The following is an 18,606-nucleotide window of genomic DNA, read 5'->3' as shown; positions in this document are numbered from 1 at the left end:
GCGTAAAACCCCACTGAAAGGGGCTTGAGTGCTGCCTGAGAACAGTTTGTGTATTCTCAGCACACAGGGCTCCTGCTGAGCTCTTGCAGGCCCTTACTGCTCTGCTGCTTAAAAGCTACTTTTTCTTTCCAGCCTGTGCATCATCACAGGAAACTAACACCCTGATGGGCTTGTGCCAACAATTTAAGTAGCTCATCTTCTCCTGTGCTGCACACACCCTCAGATGCTTCCATACACCGCTCTCCTTGCACTGCCCTTTTAGCTTTTGTTTTGCCACTTTTCTCTCGTGACTTTCTGTAAGATGAACCTGCATCTTCTGTCATCAGCCTCTGCTGCTCAGTTCCCTCCCAGTCTCTCCAGGTGGCATTGCCAGCAAAAAAAAACAAAAACAAAAACCAACCAACACAAACAAGTGAGGGGTAGCAGAAGCACCCTGCGCTACATCAGGTTTTGCTGAACCTGTTTCTCCCTCATGGAAGATGTCTGAAGATTCAGAGCTCTGCACACTATTAGGCCACTCAGTGGCTGTACTCTGTCTGTGCCCATCAGCACCAGCACCCCCATCCCAGCAGGATGCTGAGCACTGACGTGTGGCAGCTCATGATTGTAAGAGCTCCTTGCTGAGCTGAAACCAAACCCCTTACACGCTGCACTGCAGTGTGTGCATCTCCTGATGCACTGAGATTTATACTCCTTGTTTGCAGGAAAGTATTTTGAAGCATTGTGAGGTCACTTGCTCAAGGTCATAAAGAGCATTAAAGGGATTCCTGTGCTAGGAGCTGAACAAAGGCATCCTGGCTCCAGCCATGCGCTTGCTGCACAGCTACAGCACTGCAAGACAGCGCTGTGCATCCCAACAAACACAGGAGCTCTTGTGAGGCAGTCGGCAGCAACGCCATGGTGCCGATCCTTTTCCAGACCACAGTTCAGCAATCTATAAAACATAACGAGATGGGGATAATCCAATATGTGAGTCCTTCAATGCTATGGCACCCGCTGTTTCCCTGTACGTGGCATGGCAGTGCTCAGTCCAGGAGGGATTTGCTCAATGCATGTTTGCATTCCTACCTCCCTACTCATCCACATGTGCCCTGGAGTCACCCGTGTTATCTAATTGCCTGCAGGGTCACCAGCACTGAGACTCAGAGCGGGTGGAAAAAAGGCAGTGATGTTTGATAAGCTGCAAAAGATCCCCTTCCCTGCTATTTTGGACCATTGTTTTGCTTGAAGTTGTTTTGGAAGCTTTGTTCTGCTGGTGGGAATTCTCACTTCCTCTTCGTTCTGTCTGTTCTCCCTTCCTCTTTTTTTCCACTATTAAAAGGGACAGTCTAAAAAGAAAGAAAGAAGGAAAATTAAATGTCAATCCCAGCTTTAGATTCAAACTTTCCTTTCATGTGTCATCACATTCCACCAACATTAAGAAACACAAAATTTCTTGATAAAGCATGCAGCAAAAAGCTGCCGCACCCATTGGCACCCGAGCTGTGCCTACAGCACCGGCCTGTCACCGGCCCTGGGAGAGAGGCCAGGCACAGAGCATGCCCACAAAGCAGTCAGCTGCAATTCTCATGCCACGTATGTACGTGTGCAGAAGGCTTCGTGGATAAATCATGGGCATTTTCCTGTGGCTTACATTTGTTCTTCTCTACCTGCTGTCCTACAGCTGTGCACAGCGATGCTGCACCTGACCGTGCCTCAGCTTCCCCCACTTCAGGCCATTGCCTCCCCAGCTTGGCAGTGACTGACGCCAGCTTTCCTGATGCGAGTGCTCCTGGGTGAGGCAGTAGCACATTATCTCTGGGTCACTTTGTAGCTTGCAACGTCACCGTCACGTGCTGCATCACTTCATGGTGCACAACTGCTGGGGAAATGGAGCAATCCCGGGCTCATGGCCTCTCTCCTGCTACAAAGAGACGAGGAGCCTTCTCCACCATCACTCTTGCTCTTCCAATTCTCTCATCCATCCTACCAGGCAAGCAGCTGGGAGCAACCCTTAGCATCCCAAAACATCAGGCTGCATGACTGCTGTGACTGAAGAAGGGCGAAGGCAGAAAGGGTGCAACCCAGGGAGTTGGCTATCGCATTTCTTAAGCTTCCTTTGGGCTAAAACTATTCCATTTGAAGAGAAAACCCCTGGAGGGCTCATTTCTGATATGAATATTGTATGTACCGCTCATAATTTCTTTTTTTACAGATGTACTCCCATAGAGAAGCCACATAATAATGATTTATTGTAATTAGGTTTATACACCTTTCTAAATCACTCGCCCTGCCTTGCTCAGTACCTGGCTGCTTCTCTGCCAGTTCCCGGGCCAGCAGAGCATGTCACCCGATAGTAACACAACAACAATTACTCCTTTGTGTTGGGCTGACACCTTTCATCAGTTCACACAGTGTTTAGCATTGCTCTGCCACACTTCCCACACACCCTCCCTCTCTGCTGGCATGAAACACAGCCATGCTCCTCGTCTCCATTCTGCGGGTGCCTGCATTCCACCAGACAGCTTCCCCAAGGCCACACGGTGGCATTTCAGCTAGGTGTCCCACTGTTGGCACACAAAGCTCTAAGATCTGGATGTCCCAGGGCTCTTCAGCAGCCCCTGGCTACTGCTGAATCCACATCTGCATCTCCCCAGGAAACTCAGAACCTCAAAATCCACTCCTGGGGTTACAGAGAAGAGCGGTGAGCAATGGGAGCAACCTGCCGAGCAGAGCCAGGAGGCACCAACCCTCAGAGGCTCCATGAGGAGGCCAGGAAGCAGCTTTGGGCTCCATCTCTGCACCGTTCAGCACTCATATCCTGAGCCAGGACTCCAGGAATCAATCAAAGAAGAGGAAAAACAAACAACTAAGGGGCTGTAACAGCAATGTCATCCCATTACCCTCATACTGTACACCCGATCAAGGAATAATTTGGCTGAGGCATCTCCGCCAGAGAAACAAAACCACCCTTCACTAAGAGACAAAAACATCCTGGCAAATGCTTTGGCAGTTTGCTTCTGCTGCTCATCCCTGTCGCTGCTAACATGCACGCCTGCTTTTTAGTCCAACTTTGGCAGGCTTCTGCTTCAACCACCGGTTCTTGTTCTGCCCTTCCCTGACATCAAACAGCCCTCCAGTGCTGAGTAATTTCTCCCTGTGGTAGCACTTAGGCACTAAAATCAAGCCATCTCTCTATTTCTCTGATAAACCAAACAATTTGAGCCCTTCAAGTCTCCTCCCATAAAGCATTATTCCAGCCCCCACGTTATTGTGCTGGTTTTTGTCTATGCAGGCCCACGTACTGCCGTTTGTGTATCGATGGAAATCCGCAGGAGCAGCCTCCCCCATACAGACACACACAGGGCTGAGGCATTGATGTTTGTCCCCAGGTGCACACAGATACGTGCAAGCCCTTGAGCTCGCATGATGACATTTATGTCTCCTTGTTAGGGACCAGATGAGCATCCATAGGCAACACCAGATGCTCTTGGCCTGCTTTGCTTTCCTAAATTAATCCCCACCTCTGCAGGAAAAAGCCAATTCAGGGCCACCTCCCCTAGAACAGCTCCTCCCACTTAATTTCACCCCAAAGCCAAAGAAAATTAGGGGATAGAGCAAGCCCCCAGCTGAGCCACTGCAAGCCCATGACACAGTTGGCACCTGCCCCTGTTACATGGGTGTTATTGCTTTAATTGCTTAACACCTATCCAACACCTGGCTAACCTGCTAGAAAATCCTTAGAGAGCAGCAAGGCATCAATTATTATTACTATAATTCTAAAGTCACTGCTGGGATTTCTGATCTCCTTCACTGGAAGAGCTTGTGCTGCTCACTGCGGGGGGAAATCAGCAGGTGGGACGTCTGTCCTCCCTTCCCCACGGTGTCAGTATCACAGCTCAGGCAGAGGGTCTGCAGTCTGCCTGTGAGCTCTGGGAGCAGGGGGACTCACTCACCTGCTCTGCAATCCCAGCAGGATCCAGTCTGAGAAGAAGTCCAATTAAAATTTAGGGCTGGATTTGCATATTCTTTTTGCATTTCTCTTCTCATTGTAAAACTGTTTGTATTCGTGTTCCCTGCAGGCAGACCAGTACCCACACGCTTGCCATTCCTGAGCAGGCAATGGCTTCAGTAGCAGTGGGATCCCCAGCTACACCCAATCACCACCTGAGCAGCAAGGCACCTGGACCTTATGTTTGACATCATGTCTCCCTTCCCATCACTGCCCGGTTCTTCATTCCTCCTTCCCTGTAACAGCACGGCAGCCCACATAGCTGGCAGAGCACTCACCACCATCACACCCAGCAGTACCCAGCTTTTCCCAGGCTCTTCGCACTCTACTGCCCTTCCTGCTGCCCCACCGTGGGCTCCGCATTGTGGCTTATCAGCCACTCCTGTGCAAAGTCCACCATCTCACCTGCTGCAGATCTTTTGCCTAAAAGCACCACATTCCCCTCCCAGAAAGAGTTGAGGAGTCATCCCACATTGCTGACTGCTAAGGAGATAACTTGCAGCAGGGTCAGTGGTGCTATCTAGGCTGACCATAGCTGCCAGGAGCGATCCCAGCACCTCTCAGCAGCCTCCAGTGAGGATTAATTTAACCAGTCCCCACATCCCCCTTCTAGATGATAAAAGCTGTGGGATGGACCTTGCAGTAGGTAGCACAGACAAGATGTTACTAAGAAATCCCCCAACTCTCCCCATAACCCAGCATGAGGGGCCTGAGGAGAGAAGAGCAAACACTGGGGTGATGGCAGCCCCCAAATCAAGAATATGAGGTGGAGACACCCTACAGCCCCTACACTCCTTCCCAGGCTCAGGCTGGGGGACATCAGCAGTGCAGTTCTGTTGGCCCAGAAGCCTTCCAGACCCAGGCATACACTATAAGTCATCTCAGCCCAAACCTCCCTCTGCCAGGGCTGTCCCACACAAGATTTTTCCCTTCCATCATCATTAATTTGAGTTTCCGGGAGCTCAGAGGCCAGTGCTCTGATGTCAGCAGGCTTGTCACAAGCAGGTGAGTCACCTCTGCCAAACCTGCCCCAACCTGAGCACCACTGATTAGTGCCTCCAGGGCCTGTCCCAGCACTGCCCCACCTCGGCACAGCGCTGATGGAAGCTCTGCCGTGCTGGAAGCACACACTGAGCATCTCCTGCCAACTGGTGGCACTAGTGAGGTTGGTGAAGCCCACAGCCCGTCCTTACCAAGCCATCAGGTGGTGCTTCTGCAGCCAGCAGCTTCGTGGCTCTTTCACTGGGTTATTTGGGAATAACAAAGCCCTTGCACTGGGGAATGCAAGAAGAGGGACCTTGGCAGAAGGACACATCAGGCATCACACATCTTGGGCGATAAACCACCGGACCCTTGGCTCAGGACCAGGAGGGAAGGATGTGGTGTGCCTGGTTCAACACGGCCAGGACCACAGTGACAGCACAGGCTGTGAGTGTGTGGATGAGGTGGTAACACCCCAGGCACACTGCGAGCATATGCCCAGGATTAAGCCCTTAAGAAGAGAGCCATCTGAGAGCAGCCTTTGCAGCAGGGCAGCCCCCAAACTGATTTCAGCATTCTCCCTGGAGCTCTCTTACAGATCAGCTGCTGCCAGACCTGCTAACATCTTTCTTTCTCGCTTTCCCTGAACCACCACCTCATTGCTGCATTTTTCACTCCTCCCTGGTTTCCCATGAGCTGAGGCTCAGATGGGTTTAGGGCAAGCCTAATTTTCCCACTCACTGCTCTGTTTCCCAGCAGCATCCATCACCCCTGCAGAAAGGGATGTTTTAAACCCAACCCTACCTACAGCTATTTTTATCACGTCCTCTTCAAACCCGTGCATGGCCAGAGAACTTCTCTGGAGAGGACACGTGGTAGTATCCCAGGTCCTCACATGGATGTCACCATGAAGAACTGACCCCATGCTGTAGCTGCCCTGATGCTCAGCCCCTCCAGCTTACCCTTCTCCCACTGGGGCACAGCGAGGACCCCAGCCCTCTGCTCCCAAGCACAGCAGACCAGAGATTACAGAAGACTCCAACCAAACATGCAGACCATCAGTAAAACTCCCTGCAATGCTACCGGTCTGAGCTAAAACAGAGCCCCAGGCCCACGAGTGAGGGCACAGCTGAGGCTGCTCAGGGTCGTCACAGCCCATCACTGCCAATTCCTAACACTCTGCAGCCCCCAGCCTGCTGCTCACAGGGGACTGTGACAGCTCGTCCAGCTCTACTGTGCTGTTACTGTGACTGGGGGGGTGCTGGGTTCCTAAGGAGGTGTCAGAGGAGACAGATGTGCTTCAGGATGAGCACAGGACCAGGGCTGAGCATCCCCAGATGAGCCCCTCCCTTACAGCTGCGTTCCAATGGCGGAGAGCTGCTGGTGCTGAGCTGCAATCCCTGCAGCTGAGAGCCTCTGAGATCAAAGATGCTCTCATACAAAACCAAAACGTTATTGCTGGCTTTTAAAGGCCAGGCTGAAGTTCTGAAGGAATGAAGTTCCATTTTCCAGAAATTTTATTTTAATTTGAAACCATTTAAATGCTTATTGAGATAAAGAGAGCCAAGCAGATTGTGTGGGCTGGGAGACGGGGAAGGGGAAAAAAAAAAGAGGTTATTACTGACTTCAGTTCAAGCCTTTTTTCTACCTCGAGCTCCCCACTTCTGCCCAGCAGCTTTCAGTAGTGCCATTGTTAGCATCAGAATTGTAATCCTACTGTCCTCTAATAATAATTTAAAAAAACATATCCCAAAGACCTTGGCTGAAACCGGTGTAACACACTGGGAGGGATGGAAAGAGCTCTGGGGGCACAGGAAGCTGCGGGACGAGCCGGTGTCCCCGAAGGTGCGGGAATAAAGCTCAGATGTGTTTTCTTTCCCCGCTGCCGGGTGGGAATGGCGCTGTGGGGCCGGGGCTGGTCCTGGGGCCGCGCTCGTTGCCGTTCGCTTCAGAGCCTGCTGAGGGCAGCAAAGCCCCGGCTGAGCTCCGCACCCGGAGGAACCCGCAGCGCTCCCCGCGCAGGATGCGGCCCCGGCAGGGGGAAGATCTCGGGGTGCCGCTTTGGGACAGCGCTAGGTGAAGGTGCCCCAAGGCAAAGCCGGGCCTCCTGGCTGTACCCCCGCCTAGCAGCCCTTCCTGCGCTGGGATTCGCGTGGGGCTCCCTCACTGCTGCCAGTCATCATGGTGCCCTGCTATGGTGTGAGCATAGGGATGGCGATGCTGCCAGCCCGCTGCCGCCTCCGGCCCCGACCCGATCCGTCCCCAGCATCTGCTCTGCCAACTGAGCCCCACAACCCTCTTCCTACAGCAGCCAAATTGTTAGAAAAGTTCTTGAGAGCAGGTTCCCATGTCCTTGTTTCCCCTGCGGTGCTGGCCCTGTGGGTGGAAATCTTCCTGCTTTAAGGGGGAAAAAAAAATTAAAAAATCATAAAATATGGTTTCTGACCCATTTTGACCCCAAAAAGTACAAGCAAGATCTACATTCTGGCAAAGGACAGCCAGCAGCATCCAAGCACGCAGAAACCGCAGCATCCCCTGTGGGCAGCACGCAGGGCTGGGAACAGCCCCTGTGGCCCTGGGAGTCTCTGGAGCCTCCTTGTCCTCCCCAAATGGCTCCAGTGGAGGAGAATTATAGGATAAGACCCAGAACGGACACAAAGGGATGGATGCACCCCACACGGTGCTGTGCCAGAGTCATCTGTATGTTGGCAATGCAGATTTCCATGCTTCTCCAGATTTAGTGGCACAGCGCTGTACTCAAAACCACTTGTACAGAGAAAGGAACATGAGTGTTCCTGCTCCAGATTTAGCTCTTTATTGATTTTCCAGCTGCAGGCAGCAGTCACTGTCCCAGTGCTCACATCACCCATTAAAGACATCATAGAAATGAGAGGAAAACAAGGCAGAGTTGTGGTTTGGATGAAGAGCATTAAAAATTCTGAATGGCAATTTCTGGGAGGAAAACACATCCCTGTTAGTGTGGGGAGGAGCAGGCTGCATTTACTGAATGGTTCAGAGACACCATGGGCTCCCGGCTACACACAGATCTGGGGCACAACAGCATCTCCATCTCCCACTGCCATCTCTCCCACTCCTCTGGCAGTGCTGTGACCAGCAGGAGGGAGCTGGGACCTGTAGATTGGGCTCATCGCTTCACAGGAAAAGGCAAAACAAGATTCAATATCCTTCTGATAGCACTAGGGCAGATGTGAGACCATCCATCCCCAAAGCAAGTACCCCATCCTCTCTGGGTAACTGCTGCCAGTGGCCATGCAGCTGTCCCAGCCCAGGACGAGCCTGTGCCACCCAACAGGGGATCCTGCAGTTGGAGAACAGGCACTGTTGTGCACCACTCCCTTCACTTGCACCCACGTTCTGTCCACGGTCATCTGGAGTGACACTGAAGCTTTTTGCTCAGAAATTCACGGCCTCCAGGATCGCAGACACCAACACCGCATCCCTGGGGATCAGCAGAGCATCCATCACTCGAGCTGCCGAGGGGCATCGTGCTGGGGGTGCAGTGGGGGCATCGCTCAGCTCCATCGCTCAGCCCCAAGTGTTCCTAAGGGCTGTTCCCCACCTGCTGTGTGCAGTGCTGACTCAGCAGCTCAGTGTAAACACCCGCCAGCTGCTGCCCCGGCCACTGTTTGCTCAGGCTGTGCTGCTCTGTTTGCCTTGTGGGGATCACGATGGAGGGAGATGAGCTTTGGGATGCGGCAAATGGGGCAGCACAGCCCCTGCAGCAGCTAAAACTGCCCCAGGGCTCCTCCAGCATCTCAGCTCCTGCGCTGCCTGGTCCCAGCAGCATCAACCCTCGAACTCGAACTGAATCCTGCATGGAGCTCTTGGAGGTACAGAAAAATGCACCTGTAGCAGGATAACACAGCTGCCACGCAGCCAGGAAAATTCTTTATTATCATTTCCTTGCAACAGAGACACTGGGAAAAAAAAAAAAAAAAAAAAAAAAAAAAAAAAGCACACACCCTGCCCAGGTGCAAACAGCAGCAGCTGCAGCTTCCATGTAGGAATCTATGTACATCACAGTGTAAAGTCCATCAGAAGAAAAAAAATTCAATCCAAGTTTAAAAAAAAACCAACAACCTCCCCAGGTGTGACCTAAAACCAGGAACCAGAAAAAGTGGCTGAGAAAATAGGTTGGGCCCCTCCCTCTTACTATAAAATATATAGGATTTCTAAGGCAACGTTTCACAAAACCAGAAGCGAGTTTTCCTAAAGAGTCTGAGCTCACAGCTGAGAGCACGGGCACGATCAGTGTCAACACAAAACCCTCACCCATCCCACGGCCTCAGTGCTCTGCATACTCCTTGGTCTCCACGCCGGTCTCGTTGAGCACCGTGGTCCTCATGATGGCCTCCGTGACCGCATAGGGGTCGCAGTTGGCCGCCGGCCGCCTGTCTTCAAAGTAGCCAAAGCCGTCCTGGCCCACCTGGCGCGGGATGCGGATGCTGGCTCCACGGTTGGCCACGCCAGCAGAGAACTCGAAGATGTTGGAGGTCTCGTGGTGGCCGGTGAGGCGCCGGGAGTTGTCCCTGCCGCCCCGCGGGTCGTAGACACAGATGTGGTAGTCGTGCCGCTTGCTCAGCTTCTCGATGGCGGCTTCGATGTGCCTACGGGGGATGGATGGGGTCAGGTTTGGCACAGGGATATGCTCGAGCCACCGCATGTGACAAGTGCCTTTTAAAATCAGATGCTCAGCGCATTGCCCCAACCCTCCTGGCTGCAGCCCCAAGGACTCACTTGAGGCCTCCCTCCTTCCGCATCTCCTCGGTGCTGTAGTTGGTGTGGCACCCGGCCCCGTTCCAGTTGCCGGTCATCGGTTTGGGGTCCAGAGTGGCCACGACCCCAAAGTCCTCACAGACACGGTGGAGGATGAAGCGAGCCATCCAGAGGTGGTCACCCATCTCGATGCCCTCGCATGGGCCTACCTGGAATTCCCACTGCAAGGGAAAAAGAATGTGTGCGGGGGGGTCACGTTGGTGCCACCTGGTCGGGCAGCTCCTGTCTGCCAGCCTCAGCAACAGCTGGCAGTGTGGGGAATGGCTGAGCTTTGTAGACCACAGTGCAATCCATTGCGTACTGGAACTGTGCAGTGCGTGAAAAGTTCCAGCACTGCCTCACCTGAACTGCAGACAGAATGGGAAGTTTTCTGACTGAAGTCAATTATCTCGAGGTCCTACAAATAAGGATCGTAAGACAGCAGCCCCTTGAGCTCCCAAGGCCCACAGCAGACTATGATTCCTGATCCTCCCCTGGAATGGGACGCCTCAGGGTCAGCTTCTTCAGGTTCCTTGCCGACCAACAGCGAAGAAGAGAAGCCCTTTTGGGACAGATCTCATCATCCACTGAGAGCTGATGAAAGGATAGGTGAGAAATGAACCAGGCAAAGAAGGTCCTGAGCATGCAGCTGAGGGTTGAGGAACATCCCCTCCAATTCCCTGCAGCGTTTCATTGAACTTGGCCATTCTCAAGCCTTTAAGTTGTGGTATTCAACTGTAACAAATTCTACTGAAGCACTGAATCATAGAATCACAGAATGGTTTCGGTTGGAAGGGACCTTAAAGATCATCCACTTACAACCCCCTGCAGTGGGCCGGGTGCCCCCAAGCAGATCAGGCTGCCCAGGGCCCCCAGCCTGGCCTTGAGCACCTCCAGGAATGGGGCACCCACAGCTTCTCTGAGCAATCGCTGCCTTCAACTGGCTAATGATTAAGTGCTGATGAAGCGCTTTAAGACTCATGCAACCTAACCTTGTGATTTATCATAAAAGCATTAATAAACCCTAAATTGCTGCTAAAACCAGAGTTGTGCAAAAAAAATCTACCCAGGACAGCATGGGATTGAAGACGTCCCTACATCTTCAGGCGTCCTTCCTGGGACAGGGTTGCACCACTCATGGTGACAGCAGCAGTGACACATCCACCACCACTGGCACAGCACAGCTGGATCACAGTGTGCTGAGAGCAGCCGAGGGGACACTGATCATGTCAGGGCAAGCAACAGGTTCGTTACACTTGTAATGTCCTGCCTCAGCCCCCTGCCAACAAGGCCCTGCTTATCAGTGGGAGGCTCCAATTGCCACTACCCAGCCTGGCCACATGCATAAAGCAATCAGGGACCACTTTGAGATAACACCTCAACTACTCAAATCCCCTCCAGCCATGTGTGCTGCAGGAGGGTCCTCAGGACCAAGGGCAGGATGTGGGCACCCACAGCTTGGTTTGCTGCCATCCTGGCTGGCACTGATGCTGCAGGATTAAGCCAGCAACACATGTTCAGCACTGGAGACCCAACAGCAGAGAATCCTCCAAGGGGAGATGGGAGACATGCATCTGGGGGAAGCAGACCCAGAGCATCCTCATGGTCAGCACCTCCAAGCACCCACCTGGGAGGGCATCACCTCGGCGTTGGTGCCGCAGATCTTCACGCCCGCATAAAGGCAAGCCTTGTAGTGGGACTCCACGATGTCACGTCCGTATACCTTATCTGCTCCAACCCCACAGTAATAAGGGCCTGGGGAGGAGGCAGAAGGCATCAGGTAAATAAAGCACTGGGGAGGAAATTCCACCAACTCGGCAACAGAGAATTGTGTTGGTCACAGAGAATTTACAGGAATCAAACGGCGCTGCCCTCCACAGTGCATCGGAGCTCAGACCCAAAATCCAGAGCCCAGTGGTGGTGCAACCTCAGCCTTATCTATGCAGCTCAACTGGACTGGCAATGGGAAGGCGACCAAGAGATAAGCAGAGCTGGGCTGGATGTGCCCGGCGGCACCACCCCGGCTCTCTGAGCACTTCAGGCTCCAGACATTGTTCTGACAACAGCCGGCATTGTTCGTGCCTAGAAGAGTCAGCAGGCTGTGGTTTCACAGGGTTCTTCCTCATTCAGCCTGCCAGGGGAAGATCTCCTCCCCGCCTGGGGGAAGGGAGATGTTGCAAACAGTCCGTCCCTGTGCCGGGCTGGGTAAGGCGGGTTGGGAAACCCCCGGCCCCCTCTAGGAGGTGCTTGGGCTCATGCACCCAGCCGGTCCTTTCACCAACAGCCGTGGGGAGATTTTTCCGGCCGAGTTCTCCAGCCCTTGACAAACAAGTCGTGCAGCCAAGAGCTGTTTGTGCAATGGGGTCCGGCTCATGTGAGCCACGGGGCAGCGGTGAAACAGTTCCAGACCTCCTCCCACCCACCACAGAGAAGCACTGGCGATGGGATGGGGCTGGGATGGGGATGCCTGCTGTAGGATTGCATTCCCTATGGGCTGAGCATTTGGGTCGGGGCCTCAGGAAGGCACTTACCCTGTGGGCCGGGGAAGCCGTTGTCGGGCCAGCCATAGGGGTGGCCATTGACACCCAGCAGTGTGTACTCCTGCTCCATCCCGAACCAGGGGTGGCTGTCCTTCACCAGGTCCATCACCTTCTTGCAGGTGTGCCTCAGGTTGGTCTCTGCGAGCAGTGGTTGCAGTCAGACCCGGTCGCCCTCAGCCCTCTCAGTCCCAGCCACCCCCAAGTTCTTCCCACAGAAGCCCCAAGGAGAGCAGTGAGCGAATTCCCCTTCATGCAGCACTTTCTACTCACTGGGTTCCTCCCTGCAGAGCCACTGCACGGCCACAGACTCAGGAGGTTTCATTAAATCACTCCCTAAACCACAACCTCCGGTCATAGAATCATAGAACAATTAGGGCTGAAAAAGACCTCTAAGATCACCATGTCCAGCTATGATTGTCCTCGTCTTCCTCTCGCACATGAAGACAGCAAGGACATCTGCCAGCCCTGTCCCACAGGCACCTGGCACAGCGAGGAACAGGGTCTGCCCATCTCCCATTATGTCTTTGCTCCCATCCTCAGCCCCAGTTTAGTCCTCCTCATCCCCATAGCTCCAGGGCTGTGGGAGCAGGACAGTAAGACACGAGAGGTACTTAATGGGGCCCAAATCCAACTCCAGCACTCGAGGCCATGCTTAAAGCTGCCTCCAAGCACAGATCTCAACCAAAACCCTTCCTCCAAGGCTCCCCTCCTCCAGCTGCACCTTTATCAGATGGACAGACAAACGGACTGCCGGGACTGCAGACTTCTGCCCTCGCCGATAAGTCCTTGTGCTTGCAGAAGGACACCCCGTGCCTGACTGCGCCGCGCCAGCTCCTGCCTGCAGCTCCCTTCCTGCAGCCATCCACCAGCAGAGCGACTCTTCCTGCTGTTTCCACCCCTGAGTGCTCTGAGCACCACTTCCCATCTGCGGTTCCCTCTTATTTACAAGACGGAGTGCTGGTGCTCTGCACAGCCCCGCAGGGCTGGGTGCGCTCAGGATCAGTCCCCAGCTCACCCTTCTGCCCGAGGGACATCAGCCTCCTTGCTGTGCTCCTGCTTGTTGCAGCACCTCCAAAACACATCCACGCATGCACCCGTGGCACCTGCATTTCAGAGCCTTAGGCCAAGTGCTCAGTGCAATTCCACAAACAGTAGCACCAGTGCCTGCAGTCCCCTTGGAGAGAGGCACTGCAAATTATCCCCAGGGCGACAGGCATTAAGAATTATTAACAACACCAACACCGATGCTCACCTGCAGGTTTCCTGTTGTACTTCAGCACTTCGCACAGCACCAGCTTGTTGGGGTCCAGGCAGAAGGGGTCCCTGAACATGCAGACGGGCACCAGGAACATGTCGCTGTTGGAGCCCTCTGCCTGAGCTGTGCTGGAGCCATCGAAATTCCACTCGGGCACATCTGCGGGGTGGGAGAAGGGCAGAGAGAGGGGTGGAGTTGGTATCTCACATGTAGGGTGTGTGAGGGGCTGCTGGATTAGACCCGGAGTTGGGCACCCAGGAGGATGTGGGCGCACAGGACCGGCTCGCAGTGTGCCACGTACCAGTGCAGCTCCCCTTCCCACCGAGCACTAATGACAGCTTGCAGGCTGGGCACCCTGCAGCCGGATATTTACATTACCGCTGTATAGAACAGCCCTGTGCAACAGCTGCACCGGGTATCGCCAGCACCGCACAACCAGCACAGGTGAACGTCACCTCCCAGTGCCCAAAGCACCTCAACGCTTCATCACGGCCACGCTCAGCGCCCACCCACCACACCAACAGCCAGCGGAGGAGAGGAGGCGGTGTTACCTTCGATGCTCTTGGGCTCCTTATCGAGGGTCCTGCTCTTGCAGCGCACGCCCTCACCGCTGCCGTCGATCCAGACGTAGGTGACCTGCACCAGCCCGCCCTGGGGCAGCCTCATGTACTGCTCCCGCACCAGCTTGTTCAGCCTGGAGCTGTGTGACACCGACATGGCGACGACCCTGCGGGAGCGGAGCGTGGCATCACCCCTTTGCCTCTTTTCCCCCCTCCTCGATCCCCCCAAAAACAGCCGCCCCCCGGACCCTCCAGCGTCCCCCCGCGGGATTCGAACCCGCGACCCGCCGCTCACCGGCCCAACGCTGCCCGCGGCCGCGGCCGCCGCCCTTTATAGGCGGGGGGGCGGTGCGGAGGGGGCTCCGCCCCGGGGCGGTGGGACGGTGTGGGGCTGCCGCTTCCTGCCGATACTGAGCCCCGCGGGGGACGGTCGCTGCCGGGTTTGTTATTTGTTGAAGCGTTACTCAGCGCAACGGCAAGCGTTTCCCCGTCAAAATATCGCCGTTGCAAAATCGTGGGATCAGGGAATACCCCGAGTTCGTGGGGCTCCCAGGGATCACGGGGCCCTGCACAGCACCACCCAAACGCACACCTCGTGTCTGAGAGCAGTGTTGGTGAGGGGCTGCCATGAGAGGCTGTAGAACTGCCTCGAAGCCTCCTTTCTGCCTTCTCTGCTCTGTCCCGAACAAACCTCAGGACCTCAGCCATTCCTCACACTCTGTGCCCTCCAGACCCTTCTCCACCTTGTTGCCCACCTTCTAGATCCCATTTCTTTAACTCTCGTTTATCACCCCCTCCTGCTGCTGTGGGTTCAAACCCACGTGGGCGGTGTGCAGCCACCCATGAGAGCAGAGCTGTGCTGAGGGCTGCAGGAGGCTGAGCACAGGGCTGCCGCCTCCCCTCAGCCCTGCACTGAGCTCCAGTCCAACATTTCATGTTTTCAAGCACTGCAGTGTCATTGAGACCTTTAAAATGAAACCCATCCTCACGTAGCAACGCCGCCCCAATTTGGGGTTAACTGCAAGAACTGAGCAAACAGGTGCGAACTGCAGCAGACCATTTCAGTATAGTGGCAACTTTGAAAGCCCACTTTCAATCACATTGGTTAAACAGGCCGTGCTGCCTTTTTGCTTTGCCATAGACACAGCATCACAGAGTCACCAGTTACCCAAGCAGGCCGCTCTGAACCAGACCAATGGGGGCAAGCGCAACACGAGCAGCCAGCATGGGCAGCTCCCAGTACTGTTATTTTCCGGGGGTGAAGGGGGGGAGGGGAGTTTCAAAGGTCCCAGCTGTCAGGGCTGGGTGAGCACTCACACCTCCCTTGTTTTCCACTTTTCAAAATATTTTAAAACATGCCCAGGCTCCCAGGCAGCTCAGGGCCTTGTTACCTGGCCAGGTCTGCAGGGCAAAGTCATGTTTTCTGCTGCCTGACTCACCCCACGAGTGCCTTTGTGCAAAACAGCGAACTGCCTCCATGCCATCGGGGCAGGTGAAAAACCTTTTGGCAGCAAAACCCCTCTGCAACCACCCACAGCTCAGGTTTTCTTCTGGAGGTGTTTTGCTCCCTCAGCCACATCAACAACCGGGAAGAAAGACAAAAGCATCTGAGATTGCACAAGCACCAGGAAATGAGATTGATGGGCACAGAGGCAAGACATAATTAGCAATTTGGGTCCCCGGGTTGTGACATCAATGGCACCTGGACGTCACCTGGGAGGAGGTCAGCACCCAGGATGTGCCCAAGGGCAGCTGAGCAGCGGTGGCAGAGGGTGTGGGGCTCCCTGGGGTTCCCCCTCCACACCAGGGGTCGTTCAGGGGCTCCTATTGCAGGACACCCTCAAAGCACGCAGCTCCAGACAGCCACCCCCCCCTCCCCGGGGTGTTTTGGGGACGTGTCCATAAATGTGTCTGCAGGGCCCAGCATTTCCTCATTCCTTGCTGGGAGCAGGAAGGCAGTGCAGGAGGAAGTGTGCACCTAGGAGTACAAGCAGGAGGGTGCCCAGAGGCGTTCCTGCACAGCTGCCCTGGTCGTGTCCCTGTCCTTTAGGCTGATGCAGGGCTGGTGCTGAGCTTCCACGGCTCCATGGGGAGAGGATGGAGAGCCCACAGCCTCAGGAAAACATCACAAAACAGCCCCAGGGATGGTCAGTGCTGGGCATCAGCCCTGCAGTGCTGAATGGGTCTCTTGGCAGGAGCGATGCCTTCATGTGAGCTGAGCAGTGCCAGGGCTCAGCCGAGATCTGCAGTGCTTTGGCTTCTCAACATCCTACAAAGGCTCTGATTTCACCTCCTGAATGCATCCAGAAATGCGCCATGTGTGCATACACAGCGGGCTCAGAAAGATGGAGGAACAGCACAGAGTGCAGGCTGCACTGATGAGCAGTACTAACGATGTGGTTCAGGGAGGGAAGCTTATTTTTGGAGAGCTGGAAGTGCCGAGCACCAAAATACCCCAAGTGGGAAGACAGAACAAACAGCAGTTAATCCCTTACCTGGTCAAAGCCCAGCAGGAGGGCAAACAGGGCGCGTTTATGGCCGCTTCAGGGATGGCTCCAGCCTGCAAGCGTGGGGTCCTATCCCTGCCCCAAGCACCACTAGCAGGGCAACTCACCAAATATCTGATGCCACGTTGCTAATTAGCATCCAAAGCCTGCTAGGGCGTTCTGTGAGGTATTGCTGCCATACAGTGTGGAACACCTGGTTGTTTGGTTCACACTGTTCCACTTTGCATCAGGTCTTACTTCACCATGGTCTAATTCCAGCCATTTCCATAGCATGAACTCTACGGTACACCATTCCAACTGGATCCTTGAGCCTCTGGAACCACATTTCCCCCTGCAGGTGACGAGCTCTTTGCAAACAGCCGTCTCCCGCCTGCGACAGGCACAGCAAACATTAACCAGCGCCCGGGACGCGTCACCCACCCAAGGTCAGCAGGACAGAGCGGCGGAGGCAGCAGCAGGGATGTCCTTGTGTCTGCAAATGGATGCAGATTAAACCTCTGGAGGCTGTTTTGGGGGGGATCTCTCCAGCTGTGGGGCTGCAGGAGGAGCAGAGCTGGGTGCTGGATGAGCCGTCGCTCCTCAGAGTGGCTGCAATGCTGGGCTGAGCTCCTGCTCAGTGGGCATCGCTGAGGCTCCATGCTGAGTTCCAGCCTCCCAGCACAAGGTTTGGTGTGAGGCTGCAGCCAGCACCCCCCATAGCTCAGCCCAAGGCTGAAATGCTTCCAGGTGTTATCTCCCTGACTTTGAGGCTTTATCAGCCCAGGCATTTCCCAGCCTTGCCAAGATACACCAAAGGTATTATTAAAGCCTTAGCAAATTTTCCAGGTTGAAAGAACACCAGGAACACGACACGCTTCATCGAGAATGGGTTAAATGCATGCGAGCCGGAGTGACTTTGGACAAGGGACCTCTCACTGCTCGTCCCTTCCCCAGCACAAGCTGGATGCTGAGGGGGGTGCTGGGCTCCTGGGGCTGCAGCTTTGTCCGTGGGTTGGTTCCCCCCAGGCACAGTGCAGCACTGAGCTGTCAGGATGGAGAATTTGGGCTTTATCCAAAGTTACTCTCCAGGAGTCAGGGGCTTTGCCCTGGACACCGATTGCTGTGAATGAAACCCCAAAAACATCACCTGCAGCCCCAGGTGAGAGCGTTCCGTCCATCTGGTTGGGATCTGCCCATTCTGCAGAGCACTCGCTGTGCTGTCCCCTGCCCAACCTGCTTGATGGGGAGATTAGAGCAAAGGCAAAGAGCAGTTTCAGCGTGGGGGAGCCCAGCACAAACACCATAAAGAGATCAGAGGGCAGGGGGCTGGGGGGCATGCGGGGATTTTCCTGCACACCTCTCAGGAAGGGACAGTTTTGCAGAGGTAAAGAAACGTAAGAGGGATGCTGCAAAGAGGTGATGCAGGCAATCCTGTGCCATAATTTGCAGGGGATGCTGCTGGGGGGCGGCAGGATGCAGCTCACGTGGGTCAGGTCAGTGCAGGAGGGTTTAGCAGGGCTGACCTGGTGGTGGAGGTGGGGTGGGAGCACAGTGGGACCCACCATCCCACGCTGTGCCAGCGCCGGGGCCAGGAGATGTTGTTTCAGGGGCGAATCTGCACTTCCCTCCGATGCGTGCTCACTTCTACACTGTTCCCACAAAACAGCTGATCTGACAGTTTGCCTTCACAGTTGAAACACATTTAAGCAACGCAAATCTCCTTACGCTTGGATGTTTGCACCCAAACCACTTTCTCCTCATTCGAGTAGCAGTTACTCCTTCCCCTCTACGCCTATCCATCCGCACGTCATCCTGTCCATCCATCGCACCAGAACACACGCAGGCAGCCCACAGTCCCGCTGAGCATCACCCCAGTGGCCACCATCCCCACTCCCAGCCTGAGCCCTCCTCTGCAGCCCTGAGTCCTGCGCGACCTGGGACCCCACAGAGCCCCCAGCCCCTCCAGTCCCAGGCACAGAGAAAAGCAGAAACAGAGGAACAGCGGAAACCCCGGCTG

At 54.7% G+C, this 18,606-nt stretch overlaps 1 protein-coding gene across 2 annotated transcripts; it reads right to left on the bottom strand.

Moving 5' to 3' along the window:
- Positions 1-8,844: 8,844 nt before the first annotated feature.
- Positions 8,845-14,402, bottom strand: LOC122166717 (glutamine synthetase). Of its 2 annotated transcripts, none has more exons than XM_042830697.1 (7): positions 14,381-14,402; positions 14,095-14,270; positions 13,541-13,702; positions 12,280-12,426; positions 11,376-11,503; positions 9,731-9,930; positions 8,845-9,600 (listed from the first exon to the last, which is right to left on the bottom strand). In XM_042830697.1, the coding sequence occupies exons 2-7, from the start codon at positions 14,258-14,260 to the stop codon at positions 9,279-9,281; spliced, it is 1,125 nt and encodes a 374-aa protein (XP_042686631.1). In that variant the 5' UTR covers positions 14,261-14,270; positions 14,381-14,402; the 3' UTR covers positions 8,845-9,278. The 2 variants fall into 2 exon arrangements, with proteins under 2 accessions (XP_042686631.1, XP_042686632.1); XM_042830698.1 differs by lacking the exon at positions 14,381-14,402 and adding an exon at positions 14,352-14,374.
- Between the last annotated feature and the right edge of the window lie 4,204 nt (positions 14,403-18,606).

The sequence above is a fragment of the Centrocercus urophasianus genome, unplaced genomic scaffold, assembly GCF_019232065.1.
Source record: "Centrocercus urophasianus isolate 14NV4802_14NV808 unplaced genomic scaffold, USGS_Curo_1.0 seq_34, whole genome shotgun sequence".
Lineage (NCBI taxonomy): Eukaryota > Metazoa > Chordata > Aves > Galliformes > Phasianidae > Centrocercus > Centrocercus urophasianus.
The sequence above is the reverse complement of the archived record's forward strand: the minus strand, read 5'-3'. Positions and strand labels throughout refer to the sequence as shown.